The sequence below is a fragment of the Sander lucioperca genome, chromosome 5, assembly GCF_008315115.2.
Source record: "Sander lucioperca isolate FBNREF2018 chromosome 5, SLUC_FBN_1.2, whole genome shotgun sequence".
In the NCBI taxonomy this organism is placed as follows: domain Eukaryota; kingdom Metazoa; phylum Chordata; class Actinopteri; order Perciformes; family Percidae; genus Sander; species Sander lucioperca.
Window position 1 is genome coordinate 34,708,855 of NC_050177.1, and position 20,985 is coordinate 34,729,839.

Sequence of the window (20,985 nt, forward strand, 5' to 3'; positions counted from 1 at the left end):
CTTCCGTCGGCAACGGAGCAATCCCGGAAGTGGAACGTCATGGATATAGACTAACTCACACTAAATTACACTAGATTACAGAAAACATTCTGCTCAACTTGTACAGATCTGATCCTGATAGGTTTGACAGTAAATGTAACTTAGAATTTGGTAGATAGCGGGTGTGCATGAGCAATCATAAAGTACAGAATGGTTTTACAGGACAAAATGATGCTTGCTTATCTGCTGTGAGCAGCTACAACTGAGTTTAGTATTTGTGTTTGGTGATTACTAGTCATTTAATGTAGCTGGGAACAGATATCTCATGTTTGTTTAATATCTAATCACATTCAATTTGTTCACCCTCCTTTACTGTAATGTTGGTTTTGTCAACCTCAGCCAGCTGGTGTTGCAGCGCTGTGCTCCTTTATGACAGCCAGGCTGTACAGTGTGAGCATTTTGCCGCATATGAAAAAAAAATTAGAATATTTGTGCACACAAATACGTTGCCGGCGCCAGGTCAGCTGTCAATAATTCATGTTCATTCCTTGAGTAACTTGATGGCAGGCCAAAAATGTATCTGTTGTTCTCTCTGTAAGCCGTTATCACTACTCAGCCAAAGATCTTTTTTGAGGCAAGAAGCTCCCTTCTGTAACACCACTGTACAACCGCTAGTGGTCCGATTCTTTTTGTAGTTCACACGACGCCAACAGAGTAAGGAGTCTTCTCTCTAGCTGATTGCGTCATGTTCATTTCAGTAATAGCATTCTCCAGTTAAAGTTTCATTGATATATCACAAATGTAAGCTTATTAACTTAATCGTTTTTAAGAGGATACGTCTTGTTAACCAAGCTCAAAAACTCAAAAGCTGTCAGGTGTGTTGTGGTTAAAGCCAAGATACCATGGAGACACAAGTGCTCTTCAACCATGCTACTACAACACTGGACTGCTACGACCCAATGGCAAGGACTCTTGAGTTTTTTTTAGAAACACAATGTCCTTGTCTCTAACAACAGTCTTTCATCATCACTTGTGTCCACACATGAGAAAATCACCTTTTGTGGTCATATTAAAAAGAAAACAGGGATTGTGTGTTTAACTTCTTTCCTTGCACAACTATAGAATGCTACACTGCTTGAAATAGAGAAACAAACGTAGGGCCAAAATGTACAAAATGATTGTCTGCACAGGGACAGAGATCCCTTTGGGATCCAGATGCAGATCTGTGGTCATTTAGTGCACACGTCACCCCTCTACAAATTGATTCCCATCAAATATTAATGAATGGAGACCTTAACCAGAGCCCTCTGAGCTGAGCTGCAGATAGGCATGGAGACACTGCGTTTTCCTGCATGTCTCCATTAAAGTACACTGTTAACAGGAACAGTCAGGGACAAAGTCCAAGATGCTTTCTGATACAACATTGATTTTCAGACTGATTCACAATCGGATTAACCTCGCATGGTTTTTCCATACCACTGAATTTCAGTTTGGTGCTGTTGATTCCTAAGAGGTTTTCCTTCCAACCAAATAATACAGCACATTTATTTAACTGATTTGTTTTCTTATTTTTTAAGGCTGTGATAATCAGTGAAATCTGCAAATGTAGTGTTGTTGGAATGAAACCTGTGGCCTCCATGGCACAGCTCCATACTACTGTCCTGAGATTCAAACTAAAATGCCAATTCACTTTCACGTAATTATTGATCCTATTTATAGTGTTCTGATATATCAGTGTCTCTTTGGTGTCATCTACAGTTACCACAAAATGTAATGTTGATTAAACAAATCATGCCAATTTAAGAGTTTTTTTTTTTTTTTTTTCTGTAAGTTGACTTACCACAGTTGGTACAGCTGTGTCAATCTCATTAACGCCTCAAGCCATTTTTGTGGCTATTTTATTTGTAGCTATATTTTTTGGATTCAGACAGGAAGATGAGCTCTCCATTCTTAATCGTGCCTAAAAAAAGCTCTGACTGGCTCGGCCATTTCTACAACCAGGGTTAGGGGGTTGCAGATTTATTTTTTGTCAAACAACTAATTGATTAATTGACAAATCGTTTCAGCTTTACACTAGACCTATTTGAATCGCTGAAAACAAATGGCTGTATATTGGAGTCTTCACACTGTGCTACGGTCCCCTTTCACAAAAGCTATTCGCACTGATCGTAAATGGTTCCAGGATCACGCCTTGTCTATTGCAAACTGCAGATACATTTGCGTGTCCTACAGTCCTCTAACATGCTTATGCATGGGCCACACATATGTTTGTTCTTATTGGTTAAACATATCAAAATTAACCATACTACTATACTATTACTATATGTGACTTTCAGCAAAGTGTTTTTTTTTCTTGAATGCCGATTCCATGATGAGAATTCTAGATAAGCTTTTTCTTAGCTACAACTTCTGCATAGAAGCATCTCTGTTTTGTGTTTGTATTATAATGTAGTCTTTAAGGTTTTCACTTTGTATGTATTCTATAGTAGTTTTTACTCAGTACACAGTCTGCATGTCTGTTATTACAGGCTTTGGTCTAACATTATACCTCTCCTCTAAATGGGTCCTGATACAATTTGATTTAAGAGGAGGCCAGCCACAAGTAGCCTTCGGGGCAGCACAACTACCTTTTACCATAAACATTTGCCCCACCTCCTCTCAAGTACTTTGCCCACAATGCATTAAAGTCAACCCCCATGACACCTGGCAGAAAATGCCTTCTTGCCCACTACAACCACCCGCACTCCTCACTCTCCAGCATCCCGCAGCTTCGGGGCTCTATCTACATGAAAATCTCAATCAGCTGGCAGCCAGGCCCCAGAGCGTTACCTTGTCTTAGCATTAACATCAATTACCTGACCTTGATTTAGTGGAGGCCCTGCCTTGCTGAGCGACTTGCTCCATTACTTATCCCAGAACAGGGAGCCATTCCATCCCTCCTCCCTAACTCTCCATCCTATTTGTGATCTTGATGTCTCTATCCTATTCTCTCTTATCAGCCGTTGGTGATACAGAACACCACCTTGGGTAAAGGAGGCCCAGCAATGAATAATTGACAAGCTGAAGGCCATTAAGAGCATCAGCCTGAAGGGAAGTGGTCATGTGATGGGCGGAAAGGTTTTTTGTCACATCACATTTAAAGCCAAGAAGAGGGATGTGTGTGCATCACTTTTTCAGTAGTGTGGGTGTAAATTATTTCAGATTGATGACAGAAAACAAACAGATGGGATATTTATATCCCTGTATTGTCTCCCTCATTTTATTGTGCTGTTAAGTAACTGTGTCTGGCCTTCAGTCTTAGTACCGCTCCAAACATGCCCCTTTTTGGAGTAAGATTCAAGTAAAACATGATTAGGGGCGAACAATTAATCAGAAAAGTGTGGTTTGAATGAGTGCAGTTCACCAATTGCATGGTTATCCATATCTTAACGAGCTGTTATCAGGACCGGTGGGTGCATTTCTGCCGCTCTAGGCGAAACACAATTGTGCCGCCCCTCTATTTGGAGCATAGGCTACAATACACCAACAATAACACACAGCCAATATAAGCAAAAAACAACAACAACACAAACGTCAATATATACACATTACGCAAATAGACAAGTGCAACACAGAGTATCAACAATTATTAAAGCATGACGCGAAACACAATGGCTCCAACAGGTCTGTTCCAATCCAATAGGTTTTAAAACCGCATAAAACAGACACACACACAAGTGCACAGCAAGCCGCACGTTATCAGCAGGTTCACAACTTAAAACCACTAGAGAAAAAAAAAAGCTTGTCTTACTTTTTTCTGTGCGCATCATCCCTGGGGAAATCAATTACTTTGTCCTGATTAGGTCCTTTCTCTGTAAAAATGTCTATTAGTTCTTGCGTTATTGTTCTTAGCCATTTGCTGGGATCTTTCATATCCTCCTCACCTTGTCCGTGTACAGGTAGCGACGCTATATGTTCAGCGTCCTCAAATTCACTGTTACCCCGGGGTGGCGCTTGTGGCTAAATCCATCTTCGGGGCTCTGGAAGGGCCAGCATCCTCCTTTTTACTCGCACCAGGATCAATGTATTTCAATAAAAAATTCTTTTGTTTTTGGAGCGCGAATTTCCGTTGTTGTGGACATGATTGTACAGTGTAGCCTACTTTACGGTTTATGTTCTGACCTCTAAACTCGTGAGAAATGGGGATCTGGGGGTGGGGAGAAGCTGATTGGTGATTTTGATGTCAGACGTACATTCCTCACCAATGGACTACGAGTCCAGTACAAACGGTTGACATTTTTTATAAGCCCACATTTTGCCGCCTTGCCAAAGTGCCGCTTTAGGCCGTTGCCTAGTCCGCCTGTACGCATGTGCCGGTGCCGGCTGTTACCATTGTGAATATTGAGCCAACTGATATGTTGTGAGTTGGCCATACCATAAATTAAACTCTGTCTGTACAGAGATGCCAGTGTTTAGCTGAAGATATTTACTCTGATAAAGAAATGTGTATAATTTCAATGTTTGAAAAGATAGTGAGTGGACTGTATGGTTATGCTTTTTCAAAAAGAGTGTGTGTGTGTGTGTGTGTGTGTGTGTGTTCCTCTGTTCTTTGTCAATAACATTGCCTGCATCTAACATGATGGTGAAGTTCACTATACTCAGTCTTTGTCTTTATCAGTTTATGTTCCACGTCAACACTTAGCAGCCTCTTGGGTCTTGATGGAGTTACCTAAAGTGATTCCCTACCCATTTGTTGCAGAGTGGATATTTGGATCACGTCCCGTCTCTCAGAAACCATCTCCACCATCCTCCTGAGATGACAAAACCAGCTCACTCTATTAATCATGCAGGAGACTATACCCGTACAGTGTAAAGATTCAATTGCAAAGTAAATGGATTAGAGGAAAGTGAATTGCCATATTGAGGTATAGAGTCAGACGTAGGGATGGAGCTGGACTGCAGACGGTAAACAGACATGTATGGGGAGAGAGCGCGACCTTAAACATTTAGCAACAGATAGGGAATCAAAAGAAGTGGCCTTTATTTCAGCAAGAATAAAAAAATAAGAAAATTCTTCATGCAATTTTAGAATTTTATAAATCCATAAAGGAAAAGTAGGATTACCTTTCAGCAATGCTTTACCTCAGGTTTTTCAACTATAGTAACAGACACTGGTGAAGTTACTGTATGTATTAGAATTAGAGATGCACTGTTCCAGTTTTTTTCAGTTCCGATTCCGATACCTGTGATACGCACACACACACACACACACACACACAGAGCAACATGCAAAACAATACACGAATGAGCCATGGTTTCAAAATTCACTAGTTAGTCTTTTTGAAAAGCATAACCATACAGTCCACTCACTATCTTTTCAAACATTGAAATTTTACACATTTCTTTATCAGAGTAAATATCTTCAGCTAAACACTGGCATTTTTGTACAGACAGTTTAATTTACCTTATGGCCAACTCACAACATATCAGTTGTCTCAATATTCACAACGATAAGCCAGCACCAGCACCGGCGCGTGTGTACAGGTGGACTAGGCAACAGCCTAGAGCGGCACTTATACGTATATATCTTAAATGAAGGGCAGGTTGGCACCAATTTCTATGCATTTCTGACTGTCTGTTGTAGTCTGTTCTTGTCCTGTTTGGTGGCCGATCCAAACCAGAGTGATAGAGGTGCAGAGAACAGACTGGATTATTGCAGTGTAGAATTGGATCAGCAGCTCCTGAGGCATGTTGAACTGACTGACATAGAAAGTACATCTTCTCTGCTTTGCCTTTTTTCTGATGGTGTTTATATTGGAAGTCCACTTTAGGTCCTGAGAGATTGTGGATCCGCTGTCATCTCCACAGTTTTGAGCGTGTTCAGCTTTAGGCTGTTGTGACTGCCCCAGAGGGCCAGCTCCTGTCTGTATGCAGACTCGTCACCGTCCCGGATGAGGCCGATGACCGCTGTGTCGTCTGCAAATTTCAAAAATTAAACCGACCGCCCTACTGAGCTGCAGTTGGTGCATTGGTGTAGTGGGAAAAGATCAGTGGAGAGAACACAGTATTCAGAGTTTGTATAATATCTAATTGTGTTTCGTCTGATGTTTAATGATGATCTGTTTGTCAGCCAGATCCAAAAGTTGCAAACGCTAACTTTACTGGTATCTATTAATACGAAGCTATCATTGTGCCCGGTGGTTTGTTAGGTTGCTGATTTTAACCCTGCATCCCTTTAGAAAATTCTCCTTTTTACCTTGGAGAACACAAATGTCCCCTTCCTAAAACTGCTATAAAATACTATATATTAATATTATTTTCATTTTCACTGGGATACATTTTTTTGTATCCAACATCTGTCCTGAGTTTTTAACCCTTTACTAAATGCCAGTTTGTTTACATAATGTGACTGTTGTTTTTAATGTAAAAAACATAAAAATTATTTTCTGTATACTATATGCTAAGGTTTTTTTTCTTTTCACAGTCTGGGATATGTCAATGATTAGCAACAACATTAAAAACAGATAAATAGCATGTGTTTTCCTCATCGGGCAAACATGAGAGACTGACTAAATCTGGTGGAAAATAGTAAAAACTACAATTTTGAAGCCAGGATTCTAGATTGCAAGCCATATATAATCGAATGCATGCAATGAATTTGTTTTGCTGTAATAGCTGTGGGATCAAAAACTGGGGTTTTAATGGGGACACTTTCGTTGGTTTGGTGTCTTGTTTCATTGCGATTACGTACTAAAGCACAAATAACCTCACCTCCACCTCCGTTTCTTGTGAATGTAAAGCTTCATTGTGTCAAAGCGGCAATACCTGAGAATGAGAACAGGCGGCACAACCTGAATGCTGTTATTGGCTGGGGGTTACACCACACCCATGTGTACTGCACACAGCAAATTAAAAAGAAAATACAGGGAGACGGCAGGGTCTCTGCAGATACAGACACCACCACACACTTCTAGTGGGTCATAAGTGATGAAAAGTGCATTATAAATTAAATGTATTATTATTATTATTATTATTACATTGTTTTTTAGGAAGATCCATTACATAGTATACCTTTTTAAGGGTCTAAGTGTCTGTATTTTGGCTACACAGTTTATTATAGACTTATTATAGGAGCTGAGGTTGAAAATTTGGTAAAAAAACTCACACCCTTGCCAAAATGTATGCCATATGCATTAACACAGCCAAAATGATCCATAAAATGTCGCTAATGATGCACAAGGGTTAAACAGTGCGGCCATCTACATCTTCATACATCTGATATTAAATCCCTCCTGCTGGTCAGTAAAGGTAAACTTTGCTCATTCCAGAATACAAAAGACCCAGTCCAGCAGCTCCAATCCCCTCGCTTGTTGAATATTTAATTTCAGACAATGAATAATTTACCTTGGTACGACATAATGGTGGATTCCTTTAAAAAAAAAATGCTCCAACACCCATGACTGATAGAGGGAAAGGACAAGTGGACTATTATGTATCTTCACTCTATAAACAACATACATTTAATTTCACTACCAAGAAGACTACATTTCTCTGAAAACTAGTAAATAGGGTTACTTTTTTAAAATGCTAATGTGTTGCCACTGGGACGTTCCCCATATGTCATCTGTGGCAAGTTACTTTGACTCTGTACCTTTGTCTTGAAAAAAAAAAACAATGACATTGCACAGTTAAAATATTTCCTCTTTGACACAGTCGGGGAGATTAAACTGAATTACTGAGCTCAAGGAAATCATGTTCAGTTGATATGTTGAGTTTAAGACAGGCTGAGCAGAGGATTGAACTGATATGTTGAAGGGTAATCAATCCTGCATATTTAACAGGGACCTGCTGAGAGAGGGAGGCCAGGAAACCATCTTTAATATTGTCTTATGATCAAATTACAGCCAATTAGATACCAGTGAACAGAACTAAGAGATGGACTGGTCTTCTGTAAACTGGGTTATTTGGGTACAAACTGAGCTAACAATGCTAATGTGCATTAAGTAATGCTGATTACAGTAAATTCGAAAACATGTGCTGGGTCTGCAACACTTGACATGCGCCAGCAAGAACTTTAAAAGTGGAATTTGTTAATTGCTGATAAGTTCACTCAATGAAGATAAGATAGAACTGTATTTGTCCCGAGGGAAATTTGTATACACCAGTTGCAGTACAAATTAGGAAAGAGTGCAAATATAAATGATAAAATAATAATAATAAGGTGCAGATCCAAAATATACATAATGCCAAAAAATGTACATAGGTTAACAGTAAGGATCATAAATATAAACGGGTAATAATAAGGATCAGTCTTGGTAAGTTGAATAAAGATATGTATGAGAAGTGGCATTTAGTTATGTATGTACAATAGTACAGGTAAATGTGTATGGTTAATGAACTGATGCATTTTACCAAGACTTAAGGAACCTTTGCCGCATACAGTAACAAGTACATTATTTAGAACAGATGTAATCACTTGGTGCTAAATTGACCCACTTGGGATTAAAACCTGGGATCTTTGGCATTGCAAACATATGCTTCAACAACCAAGAAAAACTTGTAACTGATCAAGTGATATGCTATTTCAGATCAGAGCTGAAATCAACATTTTTCTGTGTCTTGCCAGGGTGGAGAGGTCCACAGACCAGGTCATCAAGCCCGTCAATGTGGAGGCCTTGTCCAAGTGGGTGGGGAAGATCCCAGCTGATGTCGTGAGGGACATGGCTGTCATCGCCCCCATGCTGTCCAGATTGGGCTACGACCCCCATGCCAACCCTCCCAACTACGGCCGGCCTGACCCCAAAGTCCTGGACAACACCATAAGGGTGAGTGTTTTGCCATGTGTGTGTTTTTAGCTCATTCACTACAAAACTTGATATATACTTTAAAGTATAGTGTATTATTCAGTCAGTACTAAGTACTGTGCTCTCTACAAAATTATTTTTGATACTACATTAAAATAGAAATAGAAACTAGTGTCTCTTTGTACCACAGTACTAACAATATGTACCGATGGGTTAAAAAGAAATGCACTTGCAATGCACTGTTAGCAACAGGACAACTACTGTATAATTACAGATTGTGTATCTGAGTGTCAATTGATTATTAAAACAATGCAACTTGCAAGTTTTTCTGACTTTTACATAGAATCCCACAGGAACAATGTCTCATAAAAAAAAACGTAATATAAAGAGGCACTCCATCCATTTTACATGTAAAAGTCTTTCTGTAGTAATAATATCTTCCGTGGCTAACCCTGATGATGTCATAGTGATGTCATCAGGGTTATCGCAGCTTGGGTTTGGAGACGACAAATATATTACAGAAAGCTAATATTGCAGTTACCAATTTTAATGACATGCCATCTGTAGCTGATGCTTTTGTCCAGAGTGACTTACATTTTTTCCCCAAAACATAGATTTGGTTTCCACTGTCTTGCTAAAAGACGATTTGACAGGAGGCAGAAGGAGGATCCTGAGATTTAACCACCATCCTTATGATTAATGGCCAATCCGTTCTTACCATTGCATGAGCACAGTCTTCTTTGCTTTGGCAATGATGCCCTTGCCAGACGTCAAAGCCTTTGCTATTTTTGGAGCAGAATATGTTTTATTAAATCCTTTTCCTCAAGCTGAGCTATCAGGTGACATGCTCTGCAGCTCCTCTCTCTGGGTTGCATACTGTATATCTGAGCTAGAGGACACAATTCTGTTTTATTTTTTATCTCTCGAGGTCTGTGGAGGTCGAGGTTTTAAGGTCTTCCTGGTGTATGATGCCTAATTACAATAAGAACACTGGGGAAAAAGATGACTTCATATTGCACACCATTGCTGGTGCCATCTAGGATCTAGGAAAAGAGCATCTGTAGTTTCCATTAGTTTGAAATTCCCTGCTGTCATGAATTGATTGTAAATTTGTAGCCACTGCTGGCAGACTGAAACATTACTTAGTATCATAGTCATCGCTGAAATGAAAACAAGATTGACAAATGGTGAAATGTTTTAAGTCTCTCAGTATTGTTTACAGTTGTACTAGGAGTTTCATGGTGATACAGACTGAAGAATGTCTGTTCATTGACTGTTTGCGTGTTTTTCCAAGTTTGACCTCTCCTCTGTCTGACTGCTGTCCAAACATTTCTGGCTATTTGTTAGACAAAGGCTGGAACTCTTTCCAGGCATCTGGGTATTTTCCTAAAACATCTTGTCTGTACAGCCATAGTGCTTATTATTGTCTACACCATAATAAAAAACGATTCATACTTAACATACTTATATTTCCAAGAAAACCTGAGACGTAAAATGTCATAAAAAGTGTACCAGAAAGACCTGGGGAAAATTGTTTGTTGGCTCACAATGGCAATGCTAACATGCTGCTTACAGTAAGTCTAGAAGGACAGCTGAAATATGCAATATAATAATTATTATTATGTGGATTAATTAACACACTGAGTGGGTGGTCATCCAGCCCTATGAATTCCATCACGGTAGGATGGGCGGGTGATCTTTATCGTTGTTTGTGTTACCTAGCGTTTGGGTGCTGCTTTGTCAGCCTTTTTTTCCACTCTCCGCCGTGAGCTTACTGTAATAAACACGCCATGCTCCGCTGGGTGACAAATTTGAACCACGCCCCTCAAAGAATCTGAATCGAGAATATTAAGAAGCGGAATCGATAAGCAGAAGCGGAATCAGAATCAGAATCGTTAAAATCCAAATGATACCCAACACTAGCTTATTATGCAGCCACACATACAAACACATGCACAGTATGATAGAGAGAGCAAAAGCTAGTATTACTCTGTCTCAACTGAATTGCATCAGTGTCATGCATGGCTTAAAGGCTGTTTTATGGTTCTGCGCAGGCTCCACGCAGAGCTTTCGCTGTAGCCTACGTAAGGGGCCTGATGTTTATACTTGTGCGCTGGTGTGTGCGTCGAGCCGGCGTGTGTGTGGGGAGTGTGTGGTAGAGGGAGAAATGAGAGAGTGACGGCGATAAGCTTCGGAGCGTGTGCCGACTCTAAAGTCATAGTGAGAGAAACTCACTGGCCACATAAAGCAGTGACTTGTACTGTACATCAGCACAACTACACAACACCCAATGGCAGGAATCTGCACACAGTGAAACCTAAATATCCAAGGCAGACTGTTAACCGTGAGGGGAGAGGTGTAGCAGAATACGGGCATTTGAACAGCTTACTGTATAAAAGAAAATCAGGCTGACTTTGTGAATAAGAAAAGTTAGTTTTTTTTATTGTATTCCTCCTTGGTGTATATATAAAGTTTTACAACAATTTGTGAGTTTGACTGTTTGATGTCCCCAAAGTGATGATTTTACTAGATTTCCAATAATGCTTGGTGGGTTCATCTTTAACCCAGTTTGGCGTTTTAGCCAATATACTTTTCTTAAACTTTTTGATTGCTTTTCCATTTGTTTGAGGGGAACCTAAAAAGGGAGCGAGGATGCAAAGAGACTGAATTTGGTGCAATCTGTCATGTTGTCAAGATCGTTGTGACTCTAACGGAAAACATTTGGAGTCTAATATGTGAGGGGAGAGGGAACTTCTTTTTTTCCGTTTGGGTATTCATTGGAAAAATGTGTCTGACCACAAACGGATTACATAAACTAACTACATACAAGGTGGCAGAGTGGCAAAATACCCCTTCCCATGCTCTTCATAAGATTTATTAAACTTTAAAGTGGAAGTAACTTGTTCTTATGTGGCTGATGTAGCTGAGTTTACTCTCCATACTCACATTATATGTTGGCCTTTTAGTTTAAAGCTACCAATGTCATCGTAACGTCTTCTGAACAACATGACTCAAGTATAGTATCTTTATCATCATCCATATTCAATATATTGATCAATATTCATTGCATTGTACTTTAGGGCTGTGCAATTAATCAAATTTTAATCGCGATTACAATTTTTGGTCCTAATGATCACAAAAACAGAGGAATCGAGAAAAACGATTGTTTAGCAAATAAACTCTTGTTTTGTCTTGTGTTCTGAAGGGGATTTAGAAAAAGTTCAAGTGGGGAAAATATTAAGGGAAATGTCACAGTTCAAAGTGTTTTCACTGTTGATTTGTTTAACTGTTTTTTTAAATGCAATAAATGCAACATCTATCAAAAAGTCAATGAGATTATGATTTTATCGAGCAGCCCTAGTGTACTAATAAATTAATATTGGTGCATCCCATAAACACTGTATTCCAAGAATTACATTGTTTTGTTAGCAATTATGATATACTTTTTTGACGCAATTTCACAAAAATGGATGCGTCTTCATACTTATTTTAGTTTATGACTTGTAATAGTTTTCTTAATACCTGACAACCTCAGTTCACATTGAATAGTAAGAAATGTTGCACATTCTCATTCTGAGGAACACGAAGACCTGATATTTGCCATTGATGTTTTGTATATCTAAAATTGTTCTCACTAAAATTGCATCATTCAAAGGGGATTTTCTTCTTAAGTTAAGTCCTCCGTGGATTTGCTTAAGCAGTGACAAGGTTCAAACTTCAACAGAAGTTAGTAATTGGCTATACTATGAAGATGGGAAAAGGTGTTCTTACTAGTTTGATGAAAGTCAGACATTTCAGGAATAATTGTTAGCTTGTTTTCCCTCAAATCCAGGATCACATGAGAAGTACATCCGTTTCATCTTTGTGCATCCAGTGCAGAGATGAGTCATGGGCATGTTTAGCCTAGCTTAACTCCAAGACTGGAATCAGGGGGAAAATGCTTGCCAAACGCTGTCAAAACATATTTTTCTAGAGCTCCAAAGCTGTCTTGCTAGAATGCTTGTCACCAATACGTGCAACTGCGTTGTGTTTACAGAAAAGTAATGACCAGGCCAGATGCATAAGCAATGTATCTGTCATTTCCCACACATAATCTCATATTTCAAAAACAGAACATGCAGTAAGAATGTGCACATGTCAAACATACTTCAGACATAGGCGTAGATTCAGTTTTCTAGAGCAAACATATCTGCTCTACTGATGGTAAAATTGTGCCACAGCTTTGCCATTCTTTGCATTGATGGGAGTGTAGACAGGTGAAGCAGACAGATGTGTTGATATACAAACATGATTAAGGATGTGGCTAAATGCATCAATAATTTGTGACATTGTACCCAGTGTCACAAATGAATGATTGAGTTAAAAACTGAACCATGTGAATGCACACCTTTTTAAAGTGTGTATGCATATTTGTCCTGCTCCTAAAACCATGTGTCATTGTAAGATAAGTACAAAAAACATATTTCCCCCAAATTTTGACTGTTACTTTAAAGGTAAGCCTGCATACTGTATGTAACCACTCTTCTCTCATGGCTGCCATATGTCAGTGTGCTGGTCAGATATCAAGTCCTCATGCTGTTCCATCTGTGTTATCACCATGTTGTGCAGCATGTTAATGCTTTCCAAATGTGCCTGTGGTCCTGTTTACATATTTTGGATGCAGTAAATATCCATGTCTGTGTGTTGTGGTTCTTCTTCTGCCTCTGCTCTCTGAATTAGTTAACACTCTCCTTACAATAGACCTACGTGTCTTGACAACATAGTGCGTGCTGAAGCTCATTTGCTCAGATTTATGCTGTGTACATCTGCAGGTTATTAGTGTGATTCCCCCGCATCAAACCCAGCTGCAGGGTTTGTATTATTGTTTGCTTGCCCTACCCCTCCCCCCTTCTGGGCTGGAGTTCCTGCATACAGAGGAGGATCTCCTACCAGCCAGGTCCAATGGCGCTTAGCCACTGCTAGTACCAGCTCTTTTTGGCTCGGCTCGACCGCGGTGCCCCATCCTCCATATTCCATTGCAGATTAAGTAAGCCTCATGCGTGGCTGGTTGTTATAGCGGCGCCGCAGTAAACTGCCGTGACCTAACGCGACACACACACACAGAACGTCGAATGTGTGTTGTTTTTGATTCTCGGCATGTGGCTTTTGCCACAGCCAAAGAAGACAAATTTAGTTTCAAAAGAAGCTGGAGCAAAAAAACCACCGCTGGCTAAACTATTTAAAAATGGTGGGTTTGTTCAGGACACCCCCGTCTGTCGCTAGCAATGATGACGCAGTGATTAGTGACGATTCTCACGGTTTTCATGTCACCTTTTTGGTATCGCCTCAGCTCGCTTGGAACCTCGACAGAGGTGATACTAAAAAAGTACATGTTAGCAGGTACCAGGTACTTTTTTTCATAATGGAAAAACAAAAAAGGCGAGTAGAGTCGATGCGAGTCAAGCAGGTACCATGTAGTGGAGAAAATTTCTCAGAGTCCTGTGGTCAGTTTGCTTATACATACGTTAGAATGCTCAAGGACCACATTCACAGAGCTTTCATCAAGCATCTGTATTTTCTCTGTTGTTTGTCTTGAGCTTTTTGGGGTCATTTATCTCTAGGCCGGGCTACCAAACCATAGTTTTTTAGTACTGGCCGAAATGCGTCTGTAGCATCAAGTATCAAAAATTATCAAAAGTTGGCACATCATGCTTTGTTCAGATATTTCTGGATTTAAAGCTGCTTTAGTTGATTATTTATTTATTTATTTATTTATTTATTTATAAATAAATGGTGATGGCGCAGTGGATATGACACATGCCTTTGGTGTGGGAGACCTGGGTTCAATTCCCACTGTGATACATCAACCAATGTGTCCCTGAGCAAGACACTCAACCCCTAGTTGCTCCAGAGGTGTGCGACCTCTGTCATACATAGCAACTGTAAGTCGCTTTGGATAAAAGCGTCAGCTAAATGACATGTAATGTAAATTTATTTTTTGTTTATGACCATTTGGCAGTGGCAGAACAAGCTGAAACGCAACAGCGACTTATTGTTGTGTTATGAAGTTCTCCCTCCATGCGGCCAGCTCCCACAGCATTGTCGTCATCCAGTTTCCGTTTAAGTTGGGTTTATCAGATTTTCTTTGGTGCAAACAGCAGCCTGCTGCTGGAAACGAGATTGAGAGCAGAGGGCTGGAAAACTGAAGTAAAGATCCATTTAGTGTAAAAAGTTGTGTTGGGTGGTAATTCTCTGGGCTGATCACTACGTGCCACCTCTTTTACATTACACATACTCATTTGATCCATTTTATATATATATATATATATATATATATATATATATATATATATATATATATATATATATATATATATATATATACACACACACATACGGTCATGTGAACAAATTAGGACACCCATGCTAAAGTTGACTAAAAAGAGGAATAAAAAAACCATCTTTAGGAAATTGATCTTAATGCCTTAATTAAAAAAATGAGAAAAAATCCAACCTTTAAGGACACCAATTTTCTTTGTGAATGAATAATGTATCGTAAATAAATAAATGTTCTTCCTTAAAATACAGGGGGCATAAGTAAGTACACCCCTATGTTAAATTCCCATAGAGGCAGGCAGATTTTTATTTTTAAAGGCCAGTTATTTCATAGATCCAGGATACTAATCATCCTGATAAAGTTCCCTTGGCCTTTGGAATTAAAATAGCCCCACATCATCACATACCCTTCACCACACCTAGAGATTGGCATGGTTTTATTTCAGTTAGCCTAATAGCTGGTTTGATTTGCATTGAGAGATGATTTTATGGAAAGTACCCCATGCCAATCTCTAGGTATGGTGAAGGGTATGTGATGATGTGGGGCTGTTTTAATTCCAAAGGCCAAGGGAACTTTATCAGGATGATTAGTATCCTGGATCTATGAAATAACTGGCCTTTAAAAATAAAAATCTGCCTGCCTCTATGGGAATTTAACATAGGGGTGTACTTACTTATGCCCCCTGCATTTTAAGGAAGAACATTTATTTATTTACGATACATTATTCATTCACAAAGAAAATTGGTGTCCTTAAAGATTGGATTGTTCCTCATTTTTTTAATTAAGGCATTAAGATCACTTTCCAAAAGATGATTTTTTTATTCCTCTTTTTAGTCAACTTTAGCATGGGTGTCCTAATTTGTTCACATGACTGTATATATTCACAACATTTCTTTCCCGTCAAAGTTCTTGTATGGCTGCCTGTTTTAAGAAAGAGAGTCTAGTAACTTGGTCAAAACAGGATCATGCTTAGATATTGTGTAACAGTATGCATACACACGGTAACCCTCTTTCTCTCACAAAAAAAGTTTAATTCATGGTATTTTAATTCTGCTTCTCTAAATTATTACAGCGCAAAGTATTATTTAGAATGATGGTTTCTATTTAGAATGATGGATTCTTCTCTGAATACTGGGGATCTTACTAAATTCAAGACCACACACTGCATTGCATAAGACATCTGGCAACCAGCCCTGAACTAAACCACTGTATGATGAAGCCGCATGTGGAAATGCTCTCTCTGCTGTCTTGAATTTTCACCCATCCCCATCCAAATGGCTACCATCTGTCTCATCTCCTCTTCATCTCTGATATACAGAATATGCAGCCTGGCTCTAGCTGCTCATCGGAGAAATAGTTTGGAAGCAGCCATTGAACATAATGTTTGTACTGTGCAGACAGAGAGATCTGGATGATTAAGGAAGCATGACCTGTTGAGAGCAGCCTTATCTGGATGATGCTTTGTTTTTGTTTTTACTGCGAGTAAAGACATGTCGTGAAGGTAATCCTTCTAAGCACTAGCGGCCCTGTGGTCAAAGCAGTTAACAGAGTCAATGCATATCTCTGTAAATCCTCTGTGTTAATATTGATTTAACCCAGAAAGGTTCCAGGGATTCATTTACAGACAAACAAAGGTAGAAAAGAGGCGTGGACCCTGTCAGAAAAAAAGGTTTTTGTTCATTTTAGTTCCCTATTCTTGTAATCTTGCTGCAAATAAAGGCTATTGGTATCTATCTATGGTCAAGGAGTAGAGTCTTTTGTACCTGTAATACAGTGATATAGTCTCTGGTCTTGGATCGGGTTCAGCTCTCAAATATGCCAGGACAAGTCAGGTTGAGCGGGGTCATCTAATAGGTGCAGATACCAGCCTCAGTTGACTCTCAGAGTAGAACTCTATCACAGAATTGGAGCTAAGAAAATTATAAAGAACAAATTATATGTATGTTCCACTAATGACAACACCTGGACGTTTGCTCTTTGTAGAGGCTTCATCTCTGAATGCTAATCAGTAAAGGTTGTTCCAGCTTGCTGTAAATGAGGCTTGTTGGGCCTGGCTCCTGAAGCCACAATCAATAGCTTTTAAGTGGCTTTGCAGTTGTTCTGATCCCTGGTGAGAAATGGATATTGGAATCAATAAGTTCTCAGTTTCTCCACAGTAACAATAATGAGTTGGTGGAGAGATGAGAAATGAATGTCTGTAGACTTCCTCGTCCAGTGTGTTGTGCTTTGGGTCTGTGGCTGGAGCTTTTCCTTCATATTGATGCAAGGACAGTTAATGCAGGCTAATCATATCATATTGATCCAGTGCAATCGTCAGTTCTCAGCCATCGAGCTCTTTGGCTCTTAGACCTCAATAGAGACTCATATTCATGAAACCATTGGCTGGACAGGCATGGAAATAAGAGAGTGGCTAAAAGATTAATTGGTGAGTACCTCACATGAAACGTTTATTAATCCACATCTCACTCCTTAAACTCAGATGAAGACATCTTATTCAAGACTTTCTTTCTTGATTTGTGTTTTTAGGATCTTGCTGAATGTACCATGACCCTGTCATACCATCAGTCACATATGGCTGTGGTCAAATAGTTCTTCTTTAGCTGCACAGATAGGGCTTAAGGCCTCAGTATGCTTAATCAAAGTGCTTTTTGGATCATCTAACAGTGTCTGAAACCTGGTGGAACAAGGAGATCTGACCATTTTTGTAACTTTCAGCGATGGGCTGGGAGTTGAGGTTTTAAAGTAAGGCAGGGTGTGAACTTCTCTAACAATGACCCTTTTTTCATTCTTCACACAGCTATTTCCATTACGTTTTGCATGTACAACTGAGTGCAACACCATGAACGAAGAATGAAGAGACGCTGTTGTAAAGGTTGCACTGTTATCCCCATTTGTACGATTCATTGTGTCGAGACTACAAAGGAATACAAAAAGCAATGCAGCTTTATTTGTATAGCACATTTCAGCAACAAGGCAAAGTACATAAAAATGATTAAAAAAAATAAAAAATTAAAACGGATAAAATACTAGAATAAGAGTTACAGTGGACAGTTACAAAAGACACCTTAAACGTGTAGGAAGACATGTAAGAATACTCACCCATTAAGCATGAAAATAACAAAAGGTATTGATGGTATTGTGCTGTGAACTGTTGGCTGCCTTTTGGTCACCAAAAGCTCCTGTATGATCAGTCCATTTATCAAAACCTGATTAAGGCTAGGTATTGCTTGAAGTTGCTTGATTTTCAATACTAATACCAATAGCTTTTTTTTTTTTTTTTTTTTTTAATACAAATGGCAACAATACTTTGATACCTTTTTAAAGAGAATAAGCATGTTTTTCTACAAAACCAAAAACTCTTAGTCAGTCTGAGATGAGTTTTGTTTTTAAGTAATGTTACAGCCCTGTGCCTCCACAAACAGCAGAGCATGCATACTCGCCCAGTCTCCTGAAGACTTTCACTGTGCAGTGAAGTATTTTGTTTAAGGTAACAATATACCTGGAAATCTTCCAGAGAGGGTGGAAGTAAACTGCTGTGCCACTGAAACATTCTCCCCCGCCGATCGTAGCTCGACACTGGCAGCTTTTCAAACGCACTGGGCTGTTACCACATTTAACCCCCCAGGACTGGGGCTTAGTCACAGGGAGCTCCAGCCATAATACTGAGGCTGAACCACTGCAGGGTTTAGATTGGCACTTCCACACTGGACTGACCTGCTGCTTGAACCAGCATGCACCTTGGCTGACCCAATTGTGCTGGTCCCTCCCCACTGGGCTCTGCTGAGGCATGCTGTGAAAGGTTTTCAGGGTTTCTGCTCACCTACAGAGTTGTCTCAGGGGCTCTCACAATCACGAATTTTAGTTCACAATTAATTGTCATACAAATAATTTGGGTGCTCATCAAAATGATGTAAGCATGTCAGTTAATCCTCAAATAGTTTTCTGGAACAATGTTTCACCTCTGGCTCTGCTGCACAGTTTGATTTAAAAAAAAATGTACGTGTTAATAATCTAATTAAAAAAGCTCAGTGGAAGTGACAACTCCAGCATAACCTTCCCCAGAGCTGCAAAACACTGCTGCATCCATAGGGAAGACTCTCTGCTATTAGTCCCATTATTGGCACCTCTCTGTAAACATCTTGCTTCAAAAAGCAAGAAATGCTGTTTCATATGAGCTGAAACAGAAGAACCTGTCCAACAGTAGTAGGGTCTAGAGAGTCTAGAGAGGTCAAGCTCTCTTTACCCATGTTTTTTTTTCCTGAAATTGGAACCTTGTGCTCAGGTGGACACTGTTTCTACCCAGCAGATGAATAACTAACTCACTCTTTTTGTTGTTGCAGCATTTGTAACATTGGCTTTAAATTCCCTTGATTGTGGAATCCACGATTATGCCAAAAGATCGCTGTCAGCTCAAATAATCACGAACAGTCGATAATGTAATAATTGCGACAGGCCTAGTTGTCTTGTGAATTTTGATGCTTATACTTAAGTGGTTAGGGGTTGAAACATTCTCTGTGGCTCTTACTGCCAAAATGGCTGATTTTATTGTGGTGTGGCTTTTTTGTATAATCAAAAAGATAATTAGGGCTGACACCTTCTGCTCAGTTGGTTGATATGCTCTTGTCCGACCAAATTCGTCAATCGTTGGGTTTCATTAGGCCGTGTGACCATCAAAGCATTTTTTTCGGCCAACTGGGAGTGCTTAAGAGCGATTTTGGAGGCGCATTGTTTTTTTCAGCTGAGACGCTGACTATCTGCTGAAGTAAAACTGTTAGCACAAGGTAGAATACTTGCTCTGGCCCTTACTCTGGATAAAGGGGAGACTGAAACCTTAGTAAGAGAGGACGGACCCACTGGTCTATGTGGCCAGCAGTATTCATTTCTCTTCCGTTGTTGTTGTTGTTGTTCAGAACTTATACATACAGTATGTATGGTGGTATTTGTCCCACCCCTCCTCCAATGTATTTGGACGGCTGGGTAAAAAGTGGCATGTCTGTCAGTCAGCTGATTGGGGACCGAGCCCTGCAGAGGTCCCTTTTGATCATGCTGAGCAGTGTTTTATCTGGTTTTATCTGACGCAATAGAAGAGGCTGTACATCTTCCACAATATGACTATTCCTCCTTTCATGAGCATTTGAACAGATCCCTCAGAGGTAATAGACCTTGAGTTCAAAGTCTGCTGGACAGGAGCAGGCTGGCTTCATGTTACTGCAGTGATACCATCATGCAGACGTGAAGTCTGGCCTTTTTCAGAGGCAGCCCTTCATCAGACACATCAAGGACAGATTGATCTAGATGTACAAAGCAGACAACTTAGCCTCTTCTGTACATTTCCTAATCATACACCATTTGGATTTTTTACCCCAAGCGTGTGACCTAGCGCACTACCAGAGGGCATTCTGCTCCAATTCGCCCTTGCGTGTTCTCCTATTTTTTTATCTGAGCAGAAGGTTTGGACAGGCTTGGAGCAGTTTGGCCCGGAGCCTCTGTACGCTGAGGAGGAAAGCTGCAAAATGGCACCCAAGAGGAAATCAGAAACATGCGCTCGCCTCTCTGTCTCTGGTGTTGGAAATAATTTCCGATTACGTTCAGTTTCTGGCACTTCCTCGACTTCATGCAAACACGCAAGCATGCATGAAGGCACGCAGGGGGATTAGGAATGAGTTTTGTGTTTTGGGGAAGTATTAATCTCTGGAGCCCAAGAGGGGCACAGCACTTTTGACCCACTCCAGCCCACATTTAAATGAAAGAGTTTTATTGATTATCTGATTAAATTAAACTCGACACTTAGTACGTTTTGTCTAGTGACTCTATTTTGGAAAGCCATTATTGATCAAAAGAATGAAAATGAAACATTCAAAACTAGATTGTGCAACTTTTTTCTGTATTTTATTAGTTTAGTAGGTC

At 39.8% G+C, this 20,985-nt stretch overlaps 1 protein-coding gene across 3 annotated transcripts in view; it reads left to right on the plus strand.

Moving 5' to 3' along the window:
* Positions 1–20,985, plus strand: part of tpst1 (tyrosylprotein sulfotransferase 1) — a 46,106-nt gene that overhangs the window by 22,091 nt on the left and 3,030 nt on the right. For all 3 annotated transcript variants that reach the window (XM_031285645.2, XM_031285659.2, XM_031285652.2), the window contains one exon: positions 8,585–8,783. In XM_031285645.2, coding sequence (XP_031141505.1) covers positions 8,585–8,783 — 199 coding nt within the window. The remainder of the gene's footprint in view (positions 1–8,584; positions 8,784–20,985) is intronic.